The following is a 26,681-nucleotide window of genomic DNA, read 5'->3' on the forward strand; positions in this document are numbered from 1 at the left end:
ATCCTAAGTCACAGTAGTAAAGGAGGAGCATCACAACCTCACATTTGAAGCTATATGTAGCTACACCATGGTACCGGTACACAAACAGACCTGAGGATAAATGGCACAGAACAGAGGATGCATAAACAACCAGAGGCACATGCAGCTATTTGGTCTCAGATAAAGGGGCCAAAAACACACCTTGGAAGGAAGGTAGCCTCTTTAACAAATGATGCTGGGAAAACTGGCTATTCATATGCACAAGATTGAATATAGACCCATACATCTCAACATGTACTAATCTAAAATAAAAACGGATCAAAGATCTAAATGGTAAAACAGAAACAATCTGCTAGAAGGTTTGAAGACATAGGCATGGATGAGAAACCTAAAGGCACCAGAAAGAGTACCAACAAATGAGAACACACCAAATTAAAAAGCTTCTACACAGCAAAAGCCACAATCAACAAAGTCAAGAGACCACCTACAGATGGGAAAAATATTTTGCAAGTTGTTCCTCAGAGAGCAAATATCTAGAAAAAAAGAGAACTCCCTAAACAACCCCCCACAATGAAAGACCCAATCAAAAACTGGGCAAGCAAAGTCAATTCATACTTCTCAGGAGTACAAATGGCTAATAAATACATGAAAAAAATGTTCAACATTGCAGGCCATTAGAAAAATGCAAATTAAGACAAGCCTGAGATTCTACCTTACTCCAGAAACAACGGCAGCATCAAGCAGTCAGGTGACAAATGTTGACAAGGCCACAGGGAAAACCAGACGGTTCTGCATTGTTGGGAACATAAACTAGTCTAGCCTCTTAATTTGGAGAATCCTCCAAAAGAGACAATATGATAGACAACAAAGATCTCCTGCTGCCTTGTTTTGAAATCTGTCTCTTGTTTTCTTCTGGTATTTTGTTATTTTAATTTTACCCTCTTTACAATAAAATTAAACAAAACAAAACTAAACTAAAAGCAGAAATCCCGTTTAACCCAGCATTCTCTCCTAGGTATTTTCCCAAGTATCATATTCCGGATACACATGCATACACCCTGACAGCGGCACAGTTCGTAACCCTCAGAGGCACTGTACACGGTACAGGTGAATGGATAAAGGAAATGGATTTACACTCAGTGAACACTACGCGGCCATAAAGGAAAACTTAAGTCAATGGAGGGAAATGGACACACCTGCAGAACATGGTAGGTAACATAAATTACAGATAAAAGGGTAAATATTGCATGGTTTTTCTCTCTCTCTCTTTTTATCTTTCTTTTTTTATCGGTACCGGGGATCGAACTCATGACCACACACTTGCAAGGCAGGCACTTATGCCGCTGAGCTAAATCCCCAGCCCCATCTCTCTCTTTTTTAAACCAGATAATTTTATTTAAACTTTTTTTGGGGGGTGGTCTTTTTGAGACAGGGTCTCCCTATGCAGTTCGGGCTGGACTTGAACTCACTTTGTAGCCCAGGCTGGTCTCAAATTTGCAATGATTTTTTTGCCTCAGCCTCCTGAGTGCTGGGATACTAGGTGTGTGTCATCACACTGGGCTTTTGTCTTTGTGACACAGGGTCTCGGCTGGCCTTGAACCTGCAGCAATCCTCAGCCTCCCTAGTGCTGAGATTACAGGCATGCGCCACCACATCTGGCCATGTGGCTTCTCTTACATGAGAAACTCAGGATACAAAGAGCAAAATGAAAGATTAACAGTAAAAAAAAGAAAAAGGAAAACCATGTAAATTGCGTTATACTCAAAACACAAAACTCTTTTAACAATGAACTGCAGTACTCATGAAAATCTGCAAATTCCAGGAGGAGAGCATCTCAGTGGCTAACAGCTTTGCTTCTTGATGGTCCTACACACTTAAGAATGTGAACCTTATGTCTAATAAGTTTTCCCACCAAGCTGAATGCATGTTCTAGTTCAGGAAAAGCTGTCTAGGAAAGCCTTCCCAATGAAAATGTTTATAGATGATTTTAGGACCAGATTACATAACTCACTCAGTGTGAAGTGGCTACACATTATGTTCAGCTACACTTTCCTCCGCTTAGGTTTTATGATGAAAATGGTATACTGTAGGAGTATTCATGTCCTGTGAATGCCAAGTAGCCACTGTGTTACCACGTTCTTACAATGAAAACATTGAAAAATATTTTAAATTTTCACACAGTCATGATGGGGCCTGCAATTTGTATTCTCACTGCTGGGTGGCTTGAATCACTGGTGGTACATGCATCACTGTCCCATTGGGCGGCTCTTGATTAGTTTTATTGGCAAGATGACTGATAAAAGTGAGAAAATCCATTTGTTACCGCTGGTATAAGCTGCCTGATGATTCCAGCTAGCAGGAACATGTTGAGGGATCAACATGAAGACCATTTAGCTTTGAAAACTTGTAAGATTACAGTATTTTCTCCTCTACAGCTATCTACCTCCTGCTTATATAATCACTAAATCTCACTTCTGGCCCATCATTCCATTCTTTTGTTTCACAGGGAAAACAGATGGTTATCAATCCCCATCGTGACCTGAAAATTCACTTACTCTGTACGGCAGGAAACTGCGCTCTACCTAGTCACGGGGCAGAAGGAAACAAGTCCCCCCACTTCCCGAGCTCAGCTTTCTCTGCTTCCCACAGGGATCCTGGAAGACTGACATGGATGAGAAAGACACCAGGGCTGACGCGGGCTAAGCATTTGGAAAAAGCAGAGCCTTGCCTTTAGCAGAAGTCCTCCTTCCTCTTGTTTCTGAGCTGGGTCTCGTGCGCCCGGGCCGACCTCAAAGCTTCTCGGTGTCCTGCCCACCCCTCCTGAGCAGTTGGGACTTCAGAAACGTACCTCTCCACCCAGCTTCGGATTTCTTAATTAACAGTCAATCTCACGCATTCTCGGGACTTACATGGTGCCTAAGGAAGCACAAAGGGTGACAGGAGGTCTAACGTCCTGGGACTGAAAAACCAAGACGACACACAGGCACTGTAAAATTGTTTGTTTTTTAATGGCAGGTCAAACATCCTGAACATACACATAGTTTGATAGTCTTCTAATCCCAGTTGAGTTCAAATATAACACACATGAGCTAAGAGAATTCAATATTGTTCCAAGGCACTTACTGAATCTCCATGACTAGATGAAAACAAGAACAATTAGGATGAACAATTAGACGGTATATAATATAAAAATAACTTTTTGCTTACAATTTACAAAATGTATTATTATTACAATCTTTGATCTCTTGATAACCTGCAATGCTGGCTGCATGAATCCAGCAATTTTAAAATTCAGAAACTATTTTCTAAAACCTCAGGGCAAATAATTTACAAATAAGGTACACAAAGATTTAGATCATGCAGAAATTTCTTACATCTTCTGTTAATATTATTTTATGACTGCAAGTTTATCAAATTATATACTACTTGCCCTGTACATATACAAAATAATGCATACATGATAAAACAGCAAAAGAGTAGTCCTTAAACTCAATTTTATCATAAAAGTATTACTGTATTAACAGGTCTACAAGCAGCGTGTAACAGGGTTAAGGGACATTAAGGCAATAATACTTGAAATTACAAAATGAACCATATGTAACACTTTTTCCTAAGTGTAATAATAAGGCAGGTAGATGGTCCCAGCAAAAAACAAAATGAAAAAGATCACGGTAACAATCTACACTGCTGTGAGCCCCTCATGTTAGAGACGGGATACTAGCAATCCTGCATTCAGTGGCAATTTAATCCTCCAGTACGACTGAAAGTCTTTAGCTCCCTGAATCATGTCCATTCTGAAGGTGGATCTCTCGGTCCTTTGGGTTTTCCACAGCGATTACCAAACCCTACGGTGAAGACACCACAGTAACTGGTTAGTGCTGAGAAGAACTTTTACACTGTTAAACCAGCTCCAGACATCTTCAGGCTTTTCCCTCCATTTTGTTGGACAAGCAGATTTTTGGGAGGAAATATGGAGTTTGAACCAAACAAAACTTTGTAACTACAAATAATCTATAAATTTATCGTGGGTAACTGAAAATAACTGCTTCTTTAAAAAAAAAAATACAGTGACCAGGTGGAGTGGTAGGCACCCATGGTCCTGGGAGTCTAGGAGTTCAAGGTTGCACTAGACAAGATAGTGAGACCTCAGTTACAAAAAACCAGTAATTTAGCTTTATGGAAATTCAGGAAGAATGGTGAAGGACTTTTATGCACTATTATTTAAGACTTTAAAACTATATATTAAACAGATTACCAATATCTGTGACTTCTGCTGGACTTTCTGCTGTCTGAGATTTCTTGTCATTTACAGGAGGTGGAGATTCTACACAAGTCTCTGAGATATCTGCTGCTGGATGATCTACAATGCAAAACAGAGCCCTTAATGAAGCACCATCCTTTGCAGGCCACAGAATACTAATTGTTTTAATGGAGCAATGATGACAAACAGTGAATTTTAGCAAGGTGTGGTTGTGCTCACCTGTAATCCCAGTACCCTGGAGGCTGAGGTAGGAGGATTTTGAATTTGAGCCCAGCTAGGGAAACTCAGTGACTTATTTTGAGTTAGTGAGGTCCTATCTCAAAATAAAAAATAAAAAGCACTGGGGATGCAAAGGCCCTGGTTTTAATCCTCAGTAACACACGCATATACACACAGAACAAATTCTGTTTCGTGGTCATCACAATTTTATTTATTTGTGACAAGGTCGTGCTATGTAGTCCAGACTAGCCTTGAGCTCCTGTTGACCCTCCTGCCTCAGCCTCCCAAGTGTTGGGGATTACAGGTATGTATACCACACCCAGTGTATAGTTTTAGAAGCCCTGATTAAGAAACACAAAGGCAGTAGGCACAGGAAATCGTGTCAGATTTCCCAGAGGCACCTCCAAACCTGCAGCGTGCACTTCTGCAATGGGAAGCTTCTCCTGGCGCTGCTGTCTCACTCCTCTAGGTCACGGCACAGTGCATTCCCTTAAAGGAGCTGCACCGCGTGCTTTCGTTCTCAGCCAGTGACTGCAACTGAAGTGTTTCCACATGGAAATCCGTGGCAGGCAAGTTTGCTGTGAATTAACGTACTTTTGCCCCCAAAAGTAGTGATTCTTTTTAAGTTTTAAGCTTTTTAAGTTGCAGTAGGTTCATGAATTTAATTATCAATGCATAAGAATGGTAACAAAAGGATTTAACTATTATGACATTTATTGTCTTAGGGCCTTTGCCATATCCTTTCTGCCTGCAAGGAACCTTTCTGGAAACCTGGAATAGTAAGTCAAATAACAGACGCTTCCCACCCTTGAGGTGCTTACAACAGTCCACAGAGGACTACAAGATGTAAAAGTCACTTGTTCTGACCGAGGTCATGCAAAATCCAAACAATACCAACAACAAAAGCAAGGACAACATTAAAAGCCGTGTGGGCTGCTGACTGTCAGCCCCTGGTGAAGGACATACAGCTATGTCTATTAATTATTAGAATAGTGTCATAAGACCTTAGTAAAATTATGCAGAGTGTAATGGATGGAGAGAGGCATGTAGATGAAACTACTGGAGTAGGTATTTAGGGTCATTTTTTTTTTTTTTGGTCTTTTTCATTTTTATCGGTACCAGGGATCGAACTCACGACTGCCTGCTTGCAAGGCAGGAGCTTATGCCGCTGAGCTAAATCCCCAGCCCTAGGGCCATTTTTAAGGAGGAAAGATGACCTGGTCTCAAGGCATTTATCGTCTCAGTGAAGCGCAGGGCATCCCAGAAATAGTGGGACTGATTACTTTAGAGCAGGGGAAACGGACAGGTATGCACTAGAGCAGTGGTGAACCCATGGCACACGCCATGGCGGGCTGTCTGTGCCACTGAAGCTCTAAAATGGTCATCAGCACCGAGCCAGGGCATGAAGAGTGTGGCAGAGCTGAGGGCCAACCGCAGAGCAGGACCTGGACGTGCAAGTGCACTCTCAGGGCACTCGGCAATCCGGAGGATCAAGGAAGATGCATGGGAGTCGGCAGCAATAAAATCAAGGACAATCTGAGAGTGACTAAAGTGACAGACAGAATAGTTAGGAGGAGGAAAAATCAGGAATTGACAGACTTCAAGAAAATTAAACAATCAATGAATCCAGGGGCAGCAGCAGGGACAGCTGTAATACCAGCCATCGGCCCAGCCTGTGACAGACAGTTTACACTTTACACAGGTGTTGTTCTGTTTTGGTCAACTTGCACTGCACTCCTCTCCAAGGTTATCTCTTTCACAGACAAGAGAACCGAGGCTCGGAAAGATCAGGTGACTTGCAAAGACACACAGAAAAGGAGCAAAACCAGGACTACAACAAGTGGGTAACACTGGCTCAAAAGCTTTTGCTCTTCTTTATAATATGCCTCAGAAAAGAGTAACCAGTTCATGAGATGGGACAGATCCACCAGGCCCCGACTGAGGGTGCAGCCACGAAAAAGCTGCAGGGATTGCAGACACAGGTCCCTGAAGAACTGTCAGGCAGTGGCCGGGACCCTTTCAGAGCTGCCGCAGCACGTGTGCCATAGCTTTGCCACCCCTGGGATAGGTTAACGTGCTGGTCACTGATTTAAAAATTTAATAGGACCTACTTATTTTAGTGTGACACTAAAAGTAAATATGGTAAAAATGTTCTATGACTTTCTATGACAACCACTGATTTAAACAACATAATTTTATTAGTTTCCACAATAAAGGTAAGCATATTATAATGAAGATCTCTAAAATTAATGGTTCTTATGGACCCAATTCCATCATGGAGGCAAATCTGGGACATTTATTCAAGCCAGAATCTAACTCCCAAGCAAGCACATGTGTACACATGTTAGGGACTGAATGTGGGGCCTTTGTACATGCTAAGCATGTGCTTTACCACTGCGCAACATCACCAGCTCCTAAATGTTTTTATAAACAATGATAAATAAAATACAGCAAACGTCTAAAATAAAATGTGTTTCCCATTAACCTGTAACTAGGGGTAATAAATGTTCTGTGATTGTTCAGAATAGGCTCTGCTGGAAGTCTATAGCAAAAAGCAAAAAGTATCTAGTAACTTACCGCATTTTTCACTTGCAGAGGTCACCAAGCCCTGTAAGGAGACATTAAACAGTTACGACAGTCCACTCATGTCATGTGCATGCCACAGCTCAGTCAGCTGTCCCAAGAAAGCAAGCCTACCAAGACTTGTATGTCAAAGGGAAGCAAAACCAGGGTGTTTGCAGTTAGGCTTAACATGTTTAAATTACACTGTTTTATATGTGAGTAGAGCTACTGCCCAAGGGAATACACAGCTGCATTTCATCCAATTACAGGATCACTGATTACAGATATCACCAGTGTGACTTCTCAGTATTTTATAATGCCAACCAAATTGGATCCCATTTCTTATTTCAGAAATGTTATAATATGCAGGAAAAAGGTAAGTATGAAACATTTCCTGAAAAAGTCAGAGAGAAAACTCTAAAGTGGCCAGGAGAGTTATACTGGGGGGTGGTGGTGGCACAGAACCCTAGGACAGCACTGTGACCCCTTCCCCCAGTAGTTATGTACCTGTGTCCTAACGTGGAACACAGTGTAATTCAAATTTTCAAAAGATTCTGAGAAAACACTTATGACATTCTTATGAAGATAGGTTGTCCCTTTCAAAATTTTTTTATCTTCGTTTTATATAGCATGAATGTGCATCAAAACTTATGAACTGTATTTAATGATCTTAAGATGTTGTTATAATAACTGTAAGATGAATTGGCGAGCACAAAGATATTAAGCTACAGCTGCTCCAACCTGAAGGACTTACTTCAGACTGTCCGGGGTCACCCCACTCCTGACTGCGACATTCACTCCGTTCACATCCTACAGGCGTATCTGAGAAAGACACAATCTCGTAATTAAATTTTACCTTTAACTCTTTGTAATTTCTTTGTATTAAAGTACATATAATTTTAGAAACTATACTTGCATAAAACGTAGTTTAAAAAAATGTAGTTTCTATTAATTCAAAACCATCCGTTTCCTTCTTTAAAACAGAACCAGATTACTTTGACAGCAGCCTACTGATAATGTGAGGCTTGGGCAACCCCGGTATCGGCTTGACCATCTTCCACATCCTTAGATTAGGTTAAAATGAGCAACGAGCCTTGTGCTGGGCGAACACACACACTGTAAATGTACCCGGCTGCTTCCTGCTCCTCGTTAGGAGAGGAATAAAGAGAAGGACATTAGTCATGCTGTGAGCCGAGTAACCCAGGGGTCCGCAATGTCTCTGTGTTAACAGCAAATCACAGGCTGACCCACAGCCTGGGCTAATGTTAACTTACACTGAACGTGAAGCAGTGAAAGCTGCACAAACATTACTTCTGAAGAATGACAAGACATCAACTGCAAACAAATTTATAACCGCATGTCACTGAACTATCTACTATAAACCCTTACGACCAAACTCAGGAAGCAAAGTTAGAAACAATTTTAAAGTGTTTTTTTAAATAAACAGAAAAGCACTATCAACTCAATCCTTAACACAATAGTTGCTAGATTAACAGTGGCCATGTGTTCCACAGTTATTATTACAGTACACAGTAAACACAAACACAGAAGAGACACTCACGATGTTCACCTGCTAGCACGAAAGATTCAGGAGTTCTTTCAGGTAGGGGAGGAGGTGAATCTTCACTAACGTCAACATCTGGATCAAACACAGAAAGTGTGAAAACCATTAGTAAAAAGAAAGGCACCGGAGAAGCAGAAAGCTTTCCAAGTATTCTCCAAGCCCCTGTCGCCTGCATCTGAGGGCACGAGCGAGTGGTCGGTCTGGTGGCTCGGGTCTTGAGAGCCACACGGGGCTCCTGTGCTGCCAGGCGGCTGGGCCTTCCGGGCAGGGAGGAGCATTGCCCAGCCTGCCCTTGCCTGTCTGCTAAACAGCCCAAGCATTTGGACAGCTGTGTGTTTTGGTCATGTTTTAGACACCAACTACCTGCAGAGATGCGAGGTGCTGGCTGTTCTAACATACATAAACATATAGCTGTGGAACTCTTTAATGCCTGGGCGCAGGGGCATGTGACGGTGCTGTCAGAATACTGATTAAAGTCGTATGAAGGCTTTCACCAAATACGATCCATCAAGGAAGCTGCTCTGGCTCACCTAAGTATAATGGGGCAGATAGGAAAGTCTTTGATCTGAGTGTCACTACAGGTAAGGAAAGACGCAATGGTCACACGACTGCACAGACTCAGGCAGGCAGTGTGGGGTAGAGGAGAGGAAGACCCTGGATATTCTGTCTGGTCTGCTCCCCTGCTCTCTTATGGAACAACGGGCAATTTAGTGAGGCCATGTCTCAAAAACGCAATGCAAAGGCCCTAGTTCCAACCCCTAGTACCACAACTGAGCCTGGGGACACACACCTGTCATCCCTGCCCTGGGGAGGCTGAGATAGGAGGATCAGCCCGGACTACACAGTAAGTTCAAGGCTGGCCTGGACTGTAAGGTGAGATGCTGTCCCAAACACAACATGGAATGGGTCCTGGCCATAATACTCTGCTAGTGTACCACATGTTAAAGATAAATAGGAAATCAAGCTTCCCACAAGCACAGGTGGGTCTGAGGGCTCCAGTCCTATCCATGAAAACACAGGGTGGGTCCTCCTGAGACCAGAGCTCCAGGCCGCCAGTGCAGACGACACAGGGTAGGCATAACTGTGCTTCTCCCCATGCTCCTGTCACCTCATCCAGGGACCAGGTGGCGCAGAAAGAGGGCTCCGTCTCGCCAGTCCTGCCCAGGATCTGGGAGTCTACTGGACACACAGGAGGCCTGAGACAGACAGACAGCAGCTCCAAACCCTGCTGGGTAGTGCAAGGCCCAGGGTTCACTCTTCAAAGCCACAAAGGAAGAGTAACAATTTGTAACTGATGCAGTAATGTGTAGGTTATCCATGGGGGAAGTGACCCAACACTGAAACAGGCGACTGTGTCAGCTTACAGCAATGAGCACCCCACAGGAAAACCCTGAGGCAGCATCCAAACATGCTGAAAGGAAACCAAAGCACGTGCACAGCTGTCTTGCTTTGGAAACACAAATAAACCTGCAGGGACGGAGCTGAGCTGGAGTGCACTCAACCCTCTGAGCACAGCCGCTGCACTACAGGTCACCCCATCGTCACAGGACTGTCGTGCGGCAGTCACCCCTACTGAGCTCACTGTATCACACACCTTCCTCACCAGGCTGTATTTCCAGTCAAAAGTAGAAGGGGGGGGGGGGAGGAAAATTCCCTAGGGAAAGAAGCCTCCAATTAAAATTTGTCCACCTATTTTCTTGTAGACTTACAACTGGGTAGTTGCAGTCCCCTCTCTCAAATTGAGGGACCAGAGATTAAAAATGGGTACATATTTATTAAGATAGCCATTATTTTCTACAGATCCTTCAAGGACATTAAGAAATAAGCCAACGGGGAGTCATGGCACACACTTATAACCCCAGTACTCTGGGAGACTGAAGCAGGAAGATCCCCAATTTGAGTCCAGCCTGGGCTATTTGAAGCGGAAGGGCGGGAGAATGAGAGAGCAAGAGAGACCGGCTCTGCAGAGCAAGCTTGGCTGAGTCAGAGACAGCAGTAAAAGGGCACCCCGGAGAAAGGACAAGACACAATAGCCACACCTGGGCAGTTCAGCAAGAATCTGTCTCAAAACAAGAAATGGACTGGGGATGGAGCTCAGTATGAAGGCCCAGGACACAAACCCCGGACCAGGATGGATAGACAGACAGATACATGACAAGGAAATCTACTCTATAAAATACATCCTCAAAAGACACATCGTCTACATAATTAGGAAATACAAAAACACCCTAGTACAGGCAGTAAGACAGATACTTTGGTTCATGAATACTTTTGTTTGTGAACAATTTAGCTTGCAAACAAAAGCATTTGGCAAAAATTTGTTTTTGTTTCTGAACTCTGCATCAGGTGACCAACCTGACCCCAGCCACCTTTCCTACATGAACACAAACACGGCTCTCTTTTCCAGAATCCTGGGGCGATTTAACTATTGAAGTTCACGGCTGAATTCACTCCTGATGTCGGCGGGAGCATGAGCGACTCCCAGTATCAGTGCAGGAGTGAGCAGCTTCCACGTCTGCTCTCTGCGCTCTGGCCTGAGAAAGCAGTCACAGGTGCCGGCAGTGGACTGAGCAACAGGACCAAGGACACCTCCTGGAAACGGAGCATACATATTATCCTGGACCGCCGAGGTATCTTAAGGAAGTGGATAGATCAAGGACACCACCGTGTGAATCCAACTGCCTGTCCCCAGACTGCTTTCCAGTATTGCTCCTGGGTAAACTTTAGGTACAAAGCACCCCTATTTGCAAGCATTTTTGAAGAAGGTTCTTATAAAAGGTATTTTTCAGTTAAGAAAATAAAAAAAGATGACTTGTGGCTTTGTGAAAATGGTCAATTTAAATGGTCAACCAAGTCATTCTATGTCTGCTTTTTGAGCAACTCGGTTTCCCCTGAATTATTTCTAAGCACTCAATCAGATAAAGTTTTAACCAACACAAAACACTAAGAGCTGACATAATGGGGAAAAGGCAAAGGAATTTCCCTGTTCTGGAACTCCAGGAGGGTGAGGCAGCGGGGCTGCAATTTCAGGAACCGCTTAGGCAGCTCAGGAAAACTCTGTTTCAAACTAAAACTTTGAAATGGGGGCAGGGTTGGGCAATGGGCTCAAACCTAGGCAAACAGGCAGGCAGGCAAAGGAAACGTTTTAGTTACAACCACTGAGGTATTCTGGAAAACCAGAACCTCTAAAACAATTAAGGTAACAGTAAGATTTTTTTTTGTACTAGGAATTGAACTCACAACCTCACGCTTGCTGGGCAGGCAATTTGCTGCTGAACTAAACCTCATCTTATTTCTTTTTTTTTTTTAATTTTAATTTTATTTTATTTTTAAAAATAGGGGGTAAAACTAAACATAAAACAGAACAAAGCAGATCAGAAGAAAACAATGTAAATGACACAGATTTCAAAACAAGATAACAGGAGTTCTACAGTGGCTACTATAATGTCTCCTTTTCTTCTAACTGGTTACCTAAATCTTCACACACAGCGAATTCATACAAAACAAAGTAGTACAAAACTGATCAGAAGAGGGTAATGAAGGCATTACAGGCCTTCAAAACTAGACAATAGGAGAATCAACAATGGCTGCCATAATGTCTCTTATTCTCTTTAAAATAGCTGTCCGTATCTTCATGTATGTTGAAATTAAACAATACAAAACAGACTAAAACTGCTTGGAACAAAGAACAGAAGCATTTCTGGATTTCACAGCATGACGATATGAAATCAGCAACGGATACCATAATGTGTTTTTCTTCAAAGTAGCTGTTCATTTCATCACACATACAATCGATTCTCGTAAACTGTTTAGAAGTTCTAGACGTATATAAACCTCTACATGTACACCTATCCTTTCTGCTTTAGAGCGAAAAAAAAAAAAAAAAAACCAGATTACTAGAAAATTAAGCAACAAAAAAGACAAATAAATAACAATGGCAAAGAGCCCAAAACAATAATGATACAAGCCTTCAGAACACAGTGGTAGGAACAGAACTGTGGTTGATACTTTACATAGTGATCTTCAAGAATTCCTCAGGTCACTTGACACAAACATGCAAAATTGTTCCAATCCTATGAATATTAACTGCTTTGTTCTGCAAACTTCCAGAATTTGTAACACAATCATCTTAGTTATCCTAAGTGTGTTTATACAAATTTAGGTATTTTTTTCTTTTCTCTTCCTTTTTTTCCCCTGCTTTTCCCTGATATTATTTTTCCCCCTTTGAGAAAATTCTTACCCTTTCAAATGTATTTACTGAGGATTTTGTATGTTATGTACTTTTACCATTTCTTATACTAGGGAGACAATACAGTATTTACTCACAAGAGTTTGATTTATTTCACTTATGAGTATGCTCTCAAGTTGTGTCCACGTGCTTATAAATATCTCAATGTGACCATTCTTTATAGCTGAGTAGTATTCTATTATATAAAAGTACCACATCTTTTTTATCCATTTCTCAGTTGATGGGCATTTAGGTTGTTTCCAAGGCCTGGCTATTACAAATTGTGCTCTATAAACATGGGTGCACATATATCACTGTGATATGATGCTTTCAATTCTTCTGGGAATATGCCCAGAAGTGGAACAGCTGGGTCAAATGGGACTCCCAATTGCCAGCTTTTTGAGGAACCTTCAGATTGACCTCCACAGTGACCTCCACTCTACACTCCCACCAAAAGTGCAGAATTCCTTTTTGCCCACAGCCTCTCCAGCATTTGTTGTTGGTGGTTTCTTTATCCTGGCTATTCTTTCTGGAGTGAGATGGAATCTCAGTATAGTTTTAATTTGCATTTCTCTAATGACCAATGATGCTGAACATTTTTTCATGTATTTATTTGCCATTCGTATTTCTTTATCTGAGAACTGTGTATTCATCTCAGATGCCAATTTTTGGATTGGGTCTTTGAATTTTAGGCGTCTGATTTTTAAAAATTCTCTGTATGTTCTAGACAGAAGTCCTTTTATTGAGGGACAGCTCACTACGAATTTTTTTTTTTGTCTTTTTTGTTTTTATCGGTACCAGGGATTGTACTCATGACTGCCTGCTTGCAAGGCAGGCGCTTATGCTGCTGAGCTAAATCTCCAGCCCCTCACTACGATTTTTTCAAAATTTATGGGTTGTCTTTTTATTCTGTTGAAGATTTCTTTTGACATGCAAAAACTTTTTAATAAGATGTGATCACAGTTTTTGGTTCTGGGAAGTATTTCCTGTGCAGTTTGATTTTTGTTCACGAATTCTCTACCTACCCCTGTCTTCAAGATGTCTACCTATTTTGTCTTCCAGCAGACTTAGTGTTTCTGTTTTAATACTTAGATCTTTGACCCATTTTGACTTTGGCTTAAACATAGTGATAAGCATGGGTCTACTTGTAGTTTTTGGCATATGGAGAGCCAGTTTTTCCAGCACTATTTATTAAAGAGACCTCAACTTATTTCTAACAAAATGAAAAAGCCCATCTCCAGTGTGGTGTGGCCGGGACTGTGCCCTGGGTGAGGTCGCCGATCACTCCTTACCTCTGTCAGCACCTGGGCACAGCGCTGCCCCCAAATCATGTCCAGCGATGGACATGGGCAGCACCTTCCTGGTGGAGACGCGCTCGGTACCAGTGGCAGCAGAGACTGTGGCACTTGCTGTTGAAATGCTAGTTTTAGTCTTGGTCCCAGCACCATCAAAGTTCCTGTCGTCTGAGTCTGAGTCATCAGAGTGCAGAGGATTTGTGAAACTCAGGGGGACGCGGCACAGAGGTGACCCGTTGGGCTGCTGCTTGGGGTCCCAGGCTGCACCGGGCATGGCGGGGCTGGGGGTTGAGCTCGCAGTTTTCAGGGCTGGGCAGTGGCTACTGGGGGAGGTGTCCTCAGAGGCATCAGGGACAGGGGTGGTGTTCTCGGGTCCATGGAACGACCATGCTGCGTGGCCCCTCCTGTCCAGGGCCAGGCGGTCTGGCCTTGGGGGAGTGCCCGCACACGGCCGGGGCTCCTCGGAGAGTGGTGCAGGCCCCTGCGGGGAGCCGCAGTCCACACAGAAATGGGGAGAGCACTCCCTGGCCTTCACTCCCCCTACACTCACCTCGGGGGACTTGGAGCCTTTATTGGCCGCACAAGGTGAAGCAGACTTGATTTTAATCGCATGTCCCCTGTTCAAGAGTGTGTTCCCATCAAAACTTTTTGGTCCCTCTTGGAGAGGGACCTTCTTAATTTCAAAACTTAAATTTCGTTCCAATTTTTTATCTATCTGTTCAGCAGGAGAATCGCTTTTTCCTGGAAGGTCTGCTGACTTATCGTAGTTCCTGTTGAGGTCCGTGTCCTGCTGCTCTGATGAAACCACGTGCAGCACGGGCTTCGGGTGGTATCTGTCGTTATCCTGCCACACGGTGGTGACTGTCGGGAAAGCCGAGGGTGGGGAGGGCGTGAGGATGGGCGGCACCGGGTGGGGCTCCGGAGGCTGCAGGATTTCCTCCTTGGCATCTCCTTCCACGAGGCAGCTGGAAGGAAGCAGCAGAGAGCGCGTGAGAAAGCCTGTCCTCCTCAGGACAAGGTGACAAGTGCCACAGCATAACTCTTACACTGAAAGCCGTTAAAGTTATAAATTTAAAAATGTAGTTTGTCAGATGGAGATGATTCCATATTTACTGAGGTAACACACACACTTAACTCACTACACAAGACACAGGATGCAGAGTCCAGTGGGATGGCTCCCCTCCAGCTGGTCAGCAGCAACTTCACAGCCCGAGACTTCCCACCGTGCTCCCAGCAGTGTGCCCGCCTGCAGCCCCCGCTCCAGCCTTCCCAGCGCTGCCCCACTAAGACCTGGGACACCCGGTCTGTCTCCCTCGAATGGCCTCGTTCCCTGTGGATCCTCAGTACCTCACCCCGCCTATCTGCAAGGCTCCCCCCTGGTGAGCTCCAGCACCCCGGAAGCTGTCGACACCACAGACCGCATGACCATACCGCTCCCGCAGGACGCCTGGCCGCAGAGCTGCAGTGTGCATGCCTCTCCCAGGCCAGGCTGGCCGCGCTGCTGGGCACCCCTTCTTGGGCACCCCCTTCTTTCACCAGCTGCATGTACTCTCAGCTCTCAGGAACTCCACGCAGGCGGCCAGCTGCTTGAGAATCTGGATCTCAAAGCTAGGACATCTCACCATGATGCCTCGTCGGGCTCTGGACCCACATCCATCCTCCTGCCTCAGCACCCCAGTCATCCTCCTGCCTCAGCACCCCAGAAGCTGAGGTTAAAGACCCACAGCACTGCACTAGGCTTAAAGGCACTGATTTTTTTTTTAAAGGTACAGAATTCAAGGTCAGAAATTACTTTTCTCTACGATTTTAAAACTATGGTTCTGATCCATGTGTGAAGAGTTGTAATTGGCAGCCCTGTTCCATTCTTCTGGAACTTTTGGGTCCTTTTCATTCTTAGTGTGCTACAACTTCTTTATCTTTTTTTTTGGTCTTTTTCGTTTTTATAGGTACCAGGGATTGAACTCATGACTGCCTGCTTGCAAGGCAGGCGCTTATGCCACTGAGCTAAATCCCCAGCCCCAACTTCTTTATCTTTTAAAAACACGTGCTACAATTCCATTTTTATCCATTATGTTGAGAATTTTGTGCAGCTTCCATATGAAAATTCACGCTCTTCATTTTTTTTTATTTGCTATTTTTTTTCTAGAGCAGATCTACTTGTTTGATTCTCTCATTTTTAAAAATCCTTTTCTCCTATTTCCTATCATTTTCTTCAGGTATTTCTAGTTTTGTTCAGCTTCTCAAACTGACGCTACTACACTCTCAGCGTCTGGACCTTGTCTCACAGCTGCAGCACTCCCGGTGACTGAGGAAACGGGGCAGCTGTTTCTTTCTTCAGCTTCCCCTCCTCTGTCTGCACTTGCTCTCATGGTTCGCTGCACGTTAAGAAGCTTTTGTGAATGATGGCTGCTGTTGTAGGGAGGACGCGGAGGACTGGACCCCGGGCTTTGCTCTGAGCTGCCCGGTGTTTCTATTCACTTTCAAGGACGGAACCTTTAGAATGCCTAGAGACAGTGTCTGGCCTGGGGTGGGGCGGGGGCTGTGGGAGAGTGGCTGTGCGGGCACAGGAGGGCCACCATTTCTGCATCTGCAGACTTCTTCCCTTGCTTGGCTGGCTGCTGAGACGTTTCAGCGGTAGGATCGCTACGGGAAGCACTTAACAGGATTCTAGAAGCCAAGTCAGAGGTGGGATCCAGGCAGCTGGGGACCTCACCATGTGCATGCAGGTTCTTGCTTTCAGTCAGGGGCCACTTGGAGCCAGGCCTGAGGATTATGGGTTTGCTGGCTGCAGAATAAATCCCCCACAGTGCTGTTCACCCAAGTCTGGAAAGCTCCCACCTGCCTGCACAATCTGGGAGGAGCAAGGTGGGTGTCTAGAGCTCCTCCTAAGAACCTCAACACTCTGTATCCTGAGTCCCATCCTTAACACTGGCCTGTGGAGAGACCTTAATCCAACTTTGGAGGCTTACGGGGCTCTCTGAGAAGAGCCATCTTGCTCCTTAGTGGCCTCTCTCACCTACAAGAAAGCAAGCTTGAGCTCTCTCCAGTCTGTTAGCGTTGGTTGACATGCTTTTTACTCTTCAAATACGCTATTATTTCTCTACTAATTTTCTATTTTTGCTATCATTTAGGGAGTTGGGGGAGAGACCACAGTTAAATGTGTTATTTAACCAATAGTATTGTGGCTTTAAGAAGCAGTCATCCTTGCATGATGTTGACAGAATGTAATGAAGATGCTCTTTTGGCTGAGAACTACATTAACAGATTTTCCCCCAGCTTAATATACTTATAAAGTAGTTCATGTGCACAAAAATTACAAGTCCAGACACACACACACACAAAGCTGCTCAATTATTTTCCACTGTCATACTGAACATTTGGTGGGGGATCTTTTTGAGACAGGATCTTGCTATGTAGTTCAGGCTGGCCTTGAGCTCATTTTGTACCCAACTTGGTCTCCTACCTTAGCCTTCTGAGCGCTGGAATTACAGAAGTGTTTGAACACATACCTGCGAGTCCGTGGGGGCTTTGGAGGAGGAGAATCTTGCTTTTCAGAATCTGCAGAGCTGACCATATTTTCAGAGGTAATTTCATTCTGCCAAGGGGGGAAAAAAGCTTCACTAAAAGAGAAAAATAGCCTTTTGTCCTCATGTTTCAACTAAATTATTTCTGGCTTTAAAAAATTTTTGCACATTGTCAATTTTTTCAAATAAAAAAACGTGTCTTAAATTCTGGCTCTGGGTCTTAGCACGAAAGACCAAACTTTCAACAGCAAAGATCTGGATCCAAACATGGCTCAGCAATTCCTGAGATCACTTGTGTACCTCTGCCCATGTCAAATGCTGCTGTGAAAACAGATTGCCCAAGGAAGTAAGGATCAAAGACGCAGCTTGTTTTCAGGAACCACAACTACTAGGGGTGGGGGGATTAACACTACTGTGGCTCCCCACTGCTCCCTGGTAGTTACATGTTTACTCTTTTAAGGTGGCGCTTCTGAAACAGTCTCTACAATCTTAATATTCCTTGCCCCCTCTCTCTGTCATCATATGGGACATTGTACCCCATTAGGGAACACAGCTCTTAACATCACCAATCACAGGGACCCCAAAAAGAAGAAGCAGCCCATCCCGGGACAGCCAGAGTTCTTGTGGGTCTCAGGACCAAGGACATCCTTACCGCTGAGAGGCCCAAGTCCACTTAGTACAAGAATCTTAAAGAACCGGGGCTGTGGGGAGAGGAGCTGTGGAACGCCTTTTTCCAGTTGTTTTGTTTGTGTGGCATTTCTCACTGACGCAAATACACTTAAGATATCAACTACTTGGGAGATAAAACAAGAGGTCTGCTTAGGTCCAGGAGTCTGAGAGGCCAGTTTACACAGTACAGTAAGACCTTGTATTAAAAAATAAAGAACAACCATGTCTGTCATGGCAGCTTCTTTGTCTTTAGGTTACTTTGAATATTTCCGACTAAAGAGAACAGAGATCACAGCTGCCCAGTAACAGTCAGAGTACCCCGTCGATGATGGAGAAAGCCCGACACAAGGACCTGGTAAGAAGTGTGCCCTTTTCGTACTGAGGAGGGAGACTGGCACCAGGGAGTGAATCCGTGGCCTCTGCACTAAGCTACATTGCAGTCGCTTTTTAAAATTTTGAGACAGGGTCTCACTGAGCTGCTGAATTGGGCTGGGACTGAACTTGTGACCCTCCTGCCACAGCCTTTTATAGTTCTGGGAACACAGTCTTGCAGATGCCAGCAAAACTGACTTCGTTTTTTTTTTTCAAAATTGACTTCTTAAAAGCCCTACTAGATGGGGGTAGTGGCACATGCTTGTAATCCCAACTGAGGAGACCAAGGCAGGAGGGCCCCAGGTTCAAGGTCACTATCTCCAAAGTCACTGTCATGATCCATTGATTGTGTCAGCTTGAGAAGCTAAGAGAAGCTTAACTAAATCTGCTCAGCCGCCCTAGGTCTCTCGGATGCCACGAGGGAAATGAGGAAGGATGGGTCTGCTTCTGTTCTCTGGGGGAGCTCCAGTCTTCACCCTCAGCTTGCATGTCCTCTCCTGGCTTCCAGTGCAGGCATTCTGGCTTCCGGTGTGCATCCTCCAGCCTTCCAGTGTACACTCTTCAGTCTTGCGTCACCTGATACGGACTTGCACAGACACTGCAGTAAGCTCTGGACCTTGGGCTGAATCCTTCGGTCTCCGTGTGCAGCTGCTCTGTGGCTGGCCATCATAAGGTGATTTTGTAATTTCTTATACATTTGCCTATCATGTTGTATCTGTTTCTCTACTAAAATAGTGACTGATGTGGTGGCCACTGTGGGTAACTTAAGTTAGAACATGTCTCAAAAATGAAAACAAGCTAGGGATATAGCTCAGTACTCATTACTTTAAAAAACAACGCAGTAACATGAAACTATGGTACCATTTTAGTACCATAAACAAACAAACAAACTGTCAAGTTGCCTCAGCTGGGCTCAGACTTGCAATTGTGCTTCAGTCTCCTAGACTCCTGGGATCCCAGGCCTGGTGAGCTTCATCTTTCAGTAAACCTACCTACCGTAATACAGGCACCTGTTGCAGGGGTAGATGCTATGGGGAGGGTGAATCTATAATTTTTCTGGAACCATAAATATCTACTGACGTATTACTGATTTAACCTATTTCCATTCAACAGAAAATAACAGTCTCATAACTCAATAATTATTTACACCAAATCTAAATAAAAATTCAGTGCCTACACGAAACAGCTTTTCCTGAACTGTTCCTAAGCAACACAAGGCGATTTTAGTGTGACATAAATAGCCTTATGCCACGTCAAGTTAGCTGCTGCCAAATGAATCAAACCAAGTTTTTAGAGCATGCTGGACTCTGGCTATGAGATGTACTGAACACAGTCAGCAGCACAGGCACAGGAACACACTGCCCAAACTCAAGGAAGCACCCTGAGCCTGCCTCCCCTGTGGGGTATGAAAGGGTGAAGCCACAGTTCCCAATCAGAAGAGGAAGGGTCACGACCACCTGAGAACATCAATGCAGAAGGAGCTTGGGCATTGAGGGACGTGCAATTTGACAAAAATGAAGCGCGAAGGGGCTAGAAGAACAGGTGGGAGGAGGACGTGGAGAAAGGAGACACTTGTAGGCAGACGATTCCTGTGACACAGGAAAGGAACTTGCAAGGAGACGAGCATGCTGAGCTGAGAGTAGCATCGGATGCAGGCGTCAGTGTGGCTGTGCAAAGCCAGGCAGCAGGCCAGGCCAAACTTCCGCCATTCACCCGGTTCTCACCCCATGGGCACTGACTTTTGGACCACTTTAATATCAGCTGGAGAAATCGCTAACTTTCAAACTTGAAAGAACTTTTAATTTTTTTTTTTTTTTTTTTGTCTTTCTCGTTTTTATCGGTACCAGGGATCGAACTCACGACTGCCTGCTTGCAAGGCAGGCGTTTATGCCACTGAGCTAAATCCCCAGCCCTGAAAGAACTTTTAAAAATGAAGTAATCCCTTAGAGAGGAGGTTCTTGTGTATTCTCATTTCAAGCAAGCAGGACACTCTGTATTCTCATTTCAAGCAAGCAGGACACTCTAAATAAAGTTATTTTGTATACCACTATTTTCCACATAATACAGCTGCTACATAGAAGACCACAAAAGAAAAAAAGGACCAGAATCTAATCACTAAGGATTTAAGGATATGTTATCAGCTGCAGAACAAAATTAAGAAACCTTACATTTGGGAGAAAAAATATTCTGAATCCAATACCACATCTAAAAAGGCGACAAGCACAGCAGAAATACTACAGTGCAAACGACACTGCTCTGACCCATCTCAGAGCGGGAACCCCGGGTGGCAGCACTGACGCAGGCTCGAGGTACACAGAAGGTGAAAATGCTCTGTGCACACCTTAAACGTCCCCAAATCCCCAATTGGGGAGACACAGGACCGAGACCGCCTGCTCAGGAAGCCATCACTAGGGTAACCACCTCCAAAAACCCCATCTGTCTTACAGTCTTGTTACCAATTAACACTTCAAATAAAAATTCCTACGAAGAAAACAATTCTAGAACAAAGGACACAGATTTCGGCCCAGTGAATTAAGCCATGAGGTAAACAACAAGCAGACGTTTCCTACTGCTCCTCACAGGGCTCCGGCTTCTCCGGCTTCTCCTCAGTCCACATCTGCAGTGCTCTCTCCCCAGTGCTCAGAGCCCACACTTCCCTAACCGGGATTCACCATGGTCAACCTCATGCCACTTAGAAAACAAGTTTCTTAAGAGAAAATGTTATCAAGAATAATATTTTTCCTTTTTACCCCTTTACCCTTCCACTTTCAAATCAATCTGTTGTGGTTTTGATCTGAATTGTCCCCCAGAGGCTCAGAGGGCCCCAAACAACAGGGAGGCGGGGTGGGGGGACTCTGGCAGGAACGGATATCCGCCCAGACCTTCCCACCCAGGCCCTTTGCTCTGGGGAGCAGCTCTTTCCCGTGCTCCCTTCATCAGGGACGCTGCCCCACAAACAGGCCTAAAAACCACCGAGCCAGCAAAGGACCAAAGAACAATGAAAACCATGAATCTGCCCTCCTTCCTAGTTATTCAGGTATTCTGTCACACCGACAGAGAGCTAACACGGAACCCATCCAAGGATCCACGCACGCACGCGCACAGTGATCGCGTCCCACTGAAGGACAGCTAGGCAGGCACCTGGACTCTGCAACCCCGAGCTTACCAGGATGTTTCTGCATCACTAGAGGACGCCCAATCTGTATGGACCTCGGGTGTGTGCGCATTACCAGGCAAAACCAAGAAAGCAAGTCTGAAGGAACCACTCATTTGCTACTGGCTATTGTAGGACACCCGTGTTCCTTAGTCATTTGCAAATCTCTGACCCTTCTGACAGAAACACTCTCATGACAAAATTATTATCCTAGAATAGAGCTTATACTTCACTAAAAACAAGAATTGATGTACTGAGGGAAACCTAGTCAAGATGAAGCAGAAGGAAACTGGGGATGAGAGAGCTACACAGTATTTATCACACATTTCCCAAAGGTTGTTTACATAGAGTAAAAGCTTTCAATAAAACTATACATTGCAATAGAAGAATTTTTCATATCTTAAAAAATTAGTAGATATTGTACATAAAGAAATATACAAGGATGAGCCGGGTGTGGTGGCTCACTCTTGTAATCCCAGCACTTGGGAGGCTGAAGTGGGAGGATCCTTGAGAATTCGAGACCAGCCTTGGCTACAAAGTGAGCTCCAGGGCAGTCCGAACTGCATAGCGAGACCCTGTCTCAAAACACACACACACACACACACACACACACACACACACACACACACACACACACGCACACAGAAATATGCAAGGATAATATACAGAATTATTTTTTCACTTTCATTTTTTTTTTAAGAAAATGGTAGTTTAAACCAGCTGTATTTCTAGCAGGGTGTGATAGCACAACTATAATCCTAGCACCCTGGGAGGCTCAGGCAGAAGGATTTCAACATGGAACCCAGCCTGGGCAACTTAGTGAGACTGTCTCAAAATTTTAAAAAAGATTCAGAGATGTAGCTCAATGTGAAAGTTCAATCTCTAGTACTGTAAAAATTGCTAATAAATTAAAAATGAGTTATATTTCTAAAATTTAAGAACCTTAATTTGAAGTTAGTCTTACATTTATGAAATAACACATTTTAAAGGTTAAAGAATATCAGCAAGCCACGGGGGCCCAAGAAGAGAAAAGTCAGCGTGTCCTGCGAACCCGCTATGCTGGGACTGGGAGGAGCCCACCAAGAAGCCAACCCCCAGCCTTTCTAGTGAGCCGTGCAGGCCACGCGGGGCTCAGGAAGAGGAAAGTCGGAGAGCACCCTCGTGTGAGCTTGCTGGCACTCAGCGCTCGGGCTGAGAATCATCAACTCCCCGCTTCACCCTGTAAGCAACCAGCTGGTTTGGAGAACAGGCTGAGTTGACAGCAACTGAGGTAAAAAGCAATGCAATGCTTGTATTATTTGGTTGACTGTGTAGGCCTCGAGCAGGTGATCTAAGCATCCATGGGAGGATGACAGCACGCAATACAGCAAACATGGGGGATTTCCTCTACGTTGTTTCTGAATACTGTTCTGTTTTGCTTTATTAAGCTTTGGTTTGATTTTGCTCTACCTGATGGAATAGACAACTATTATGAAGATAACAAGATCTACCATGGTAGCCACTGCTGTTTTCCCATTGCCCTGCTTTGAAGTTCTGCACCAGTTTCACTGCTTTGCTTTGACTGGCTTTATTCTGTTTTGTTTTGTTGGGTTTCATTATCTCTAAACTAAAATACCACTACCTCTAAAATAAAATAAAACTGTCCATTACTCGGCATTTTGAAATAGTGTACATCTCTTTTGATATAGCATTACATAAAGCAGTAGCCATTCTATTCTGTATTATAAAATACTAGCCCATAATGAGCACAGGTTATATAACAGTCTCTAACTACACTAAAGGGAAAAGGAGACGACAGCATGCAGGGACCACTCACACAACAACCTTACTGAACAGAAAGACACAGGCCACATCTGTGCACTTTTAAGCCCTATGGCTGTCACCTAGTTAATAAAGTAAACACAGATCCCTACATATCACAGCTCAGTCTCAGGCTACCTTGATGTACCGAGACCACAGTTTGGTAATGAAGCTGTCACTTGGCAAGCAAAGATATTTTAAGCAAGTATTCTGGGGTACAGACACAATCATTTCATGGGAAAAAAAAATCAAAGGTTATAAAATTTTGCACCTCAATAGGTTTAATGATAAAAGATGTAAGAAAAATCTACCAAGAATATAGCTTATCACCTTTAGGAACATTGTTTATATATATATAAAACAATGAGAATCTTTTAGACAAAAGAAATGAAAAACAGTATTTATTATCAGTCACAATTTTGAATATCCAAAAATTAAGGCTAAAATGACATGAGATTACAACATACCAAGCAAGTTAATGGTAGCCCCATAATTCTGCTTAATTAAAAAGCATAGCATGTACATAAATGGCTATACAACTTTTCAAGAACAAAATAATATTCACATAGAGTCAACTTACAATTAATTAGGTGGTTACAGAAGAGACTACAGTAAAATACTGCTTTCTATTTAAAACAATAATCTATTATGACTTTTGACCTAAGATCTTCTTAATGAGATACCCATTTCTCTAATACTTTTTCTCTTGCCTCATTTGGATTATTTAACTTGTATTGGAGTCACTAAAAGTTCACCAGACTAGAGACAAAAACTGCAAGAAGGAAGTGAATCAATGTGTGTTAGATAACAATACTAGCTGACATGGATAATCTCATTTTAAAACAATTTAACAATTAAGCTAAATACCACATCTTGTTCCAAAGTAAAATTACGTTAAAACTCATTAAGTAAGGAAAACCTACCCCTTCATCAGAAATTTTCTGGGTTCCATGAATTTCATATAACTGCAGCTGTTTTTCAAATAGTTGTGCAATAGCTCTATGAACAAGTTCATACTGCTCCTGTTAGGAAGATAAACGATAAATGGGGAACGATTAAAGCAAGAAAGCATTTAATTAAAGAACACTTATAAAGTGAAATAAACAACTATACCTTTGTTTGAACTGCAGAATGTCTTTGTGTTCTCATTTCTTGTATTAAATTAAATACATTAAATTCCTCTGGTATTTTCTAGAACAAAGAATTTAGTATGGGCTTTTATCAGTTTTGGACAATGTCAAGAAAACAGTAAAATACTTATCAACTTTTTTTTTTTTTTTTTTTTTTTGGGTCTTTTTCCTTTTTGTCGGTACCAGGGATCGAACTCACGACTGCCTGCTTGCAAGGCAGGCGCTTATGCCGCTGAGCTAAATCCCCAGCCCCAGTACTTATCAACTTTTGACACCTGCAAACACCTACTGCACCACCTGCCCCGCACCAGATGCTGTGTGTGGACACAAAGCCAGCTTGATCCTCAGCCATGGAGCCGAGAGTCAGATGGACCACAGACAGACAGCACAGGAAACGCTCACAGGCAGGCAGATTCAATGTGCAGCTTATCTAAGAGGATAAAAAGCGAAGGGAAGCGGAAGGGGAGGAGATAGAAGGTGTGTGGGTTCACACTGGCACATGAAGAACAGTGGTTTGACTTCCTTTCCGGGACAGCATCCCCTGGCTTGGCTTTGTTGTGACCAGTAACAGGTGCCAGGTAAGAACACAGCACCACAGGCTTGCACTCCAGGGAACCAGGAGCGTGAAAGCAGCTAAGAATTCCTGTCTGTTGGAAGGACTGCAGCAACAGGCAGCCTGCGGGGAGTCTGCCCGACACGCACGAGCTTTCCTACCAAAAGGACGGAAGTAACCAGGAGACGCTGTGAGGGTTACTGAAGGAGAACTACTTGGTGAAAAACAAGAGAAGTTTTGAATCAATGAGAAGAATTGAAAATGATTTGCAAGTTTACTCCTTTGAAGTCTTTATAAACATCAAACGATTTTCCTATCTGCTCACACTAAGGCCTTATATTAATGTTAAAGACAAATTCAGTCAAATGAGGACTACAATCAAAATGCACACCTTTTGAAATGCTTTGAGCATTTCAAAATTCTGAAAAGCTTTTGAAATTTTGTTGGGTTGCATTCATTTAAATGCCCCTTCCCATATCAGTTTTAATTTCTGACTTTTATGTTACAATGCCAAAAATCGATTAAAATTTTCACTGAAAAATTTTCATGAAATTAAAGATTTTGAGTGATACAACAGTAAAATTAAAGCTCAGAGGACTTTGTAAGGCATCATTTAAAACAAATATTCCCTAGAAGAAATAGTAGATGGCAGGCAAACAGAGAAAGATGGCAGACGAGAAAAAGACAAGATGAACTGAACACTGCACTGGCTTTATTTCTGCAAGACAAAGACTGACAAAAAAAAGTGCCCATAATGCACAGAAAATGAATGTGCTACGGAATTATAGCAGAGGAACCAAAAAGACATGCAATGAAGAGACGTACATCTCTCCAATCTGTAACAGGACACGGGCTGTGCCTGCTTATCCTGTGTCTTCTACCATGTCAAACACAACTTACTGAAACCAACCCTAAGAGCAACAGTAATGAAAACCAATAAACTTAAGTCCCACAGCGTTAAGCGATAGAGGCAGAACCTCAATCTGCACAGTCTGGCTCTAGGCAACGTTCGTAACCACTGCACTATACGGCACCTCCAGTAGGAACATCTACTGAATGTGGTACTTAAACCTACAGTTAACACTAAAGATCTCAGTTCACACCCCTGAGGCAGACTTACTCCCCCAGAGCCACACCTGTGCGGTTCGTAAACTCAAGGAAATATGCTGCATTTATACCGATATTTGAGATAGGCTCTTTCCTATGTAGTTCAGGCCAGTCTTGAATGCTGTGCAACCCAGGCTGGCCTTGAACTTGAAATAATCCTGCCTCAGCCTCCCAAGTGCTGGGATTATAGGCGTGTCACCACACTTGGCTACAATTTCAATCTTTATTTCTTACATGGTAAAACTAATTGTGAAAAAGTAACAT

At 43.5% G+C, this 26,681-nt stretch overlaps 1 protein-coding gene across 4 annotated transcripts in view; it reads right to left on the minus strand.

Annotated features, from left to right (window-relative positions):
* Positions 1–2,963: 2,963 nt before the first annotated feature.
* Ptpn12 (protein tyrosine phosphatase non-receptor type 12) overlaps positions 2,964–26,681 on the minus strand; it is a 77,075-nt gene continuing 53,357 nt past the window's right edge. For 2 of the 4 annotated variants that reach the window (XM_063237585.1, XM_063237596.1), the window contains 9 exons: positions 24,741–24,818; positions 24,551–24,649; positions 17,618–17,703; positions 14,106–15,073; positions 8,583–8,660; positions 7,776–7,843; positions 7,037–7,067; positions 4,235–4,339; positions 2,964–3,824 (listed from right to left, as the gene is read on the minus strand). In XM_063237585.1, the coding sequence (XP_063093655.1) occupies positions 3,763–3,824; positions 4,235–4,339; positions 7,037–7,067; positions 7,776–7,843; positions 8,583–8,660; positions 14,106–15,073; positions 17,618–17,703; positions 24,551–24,649; positions 24,741–24,818 (1,575 nt within the window). In that variant the 3' untranslated portion in view covers positions 2,964–3,762. The remainder of the gene's footprint in view (positions 3,825–4,234; positions 4,340–7,036; positions 7,068–7,775; positions 7,844–8,582; positions 8,661–14,105; positions 15,074–17,617; positions 17,704–24,550; positions 24,650–24,740; positions 24,819–26,681) is intronic. The other 2 variants (XM_063237593.1, XM_063237592.1) reach the window with 2 other exon arrangements.

This window comes from Cavia porcellus, unplaced genomic scaffold (genome assembly GCF_034190915.1).
Source record: "Cavia porcellus strain 051 isolate PalLab524CR breed Dunkin Hartley unplaced genomic scaffold, mCavPor4.1 scaffold_2, whole genome shotgun sequence".
NCBI lineage: Eukaryota > Metazoa > Chordata > Mammalia > Rodentia > Caviidae > Cavia > Cavia porcellus.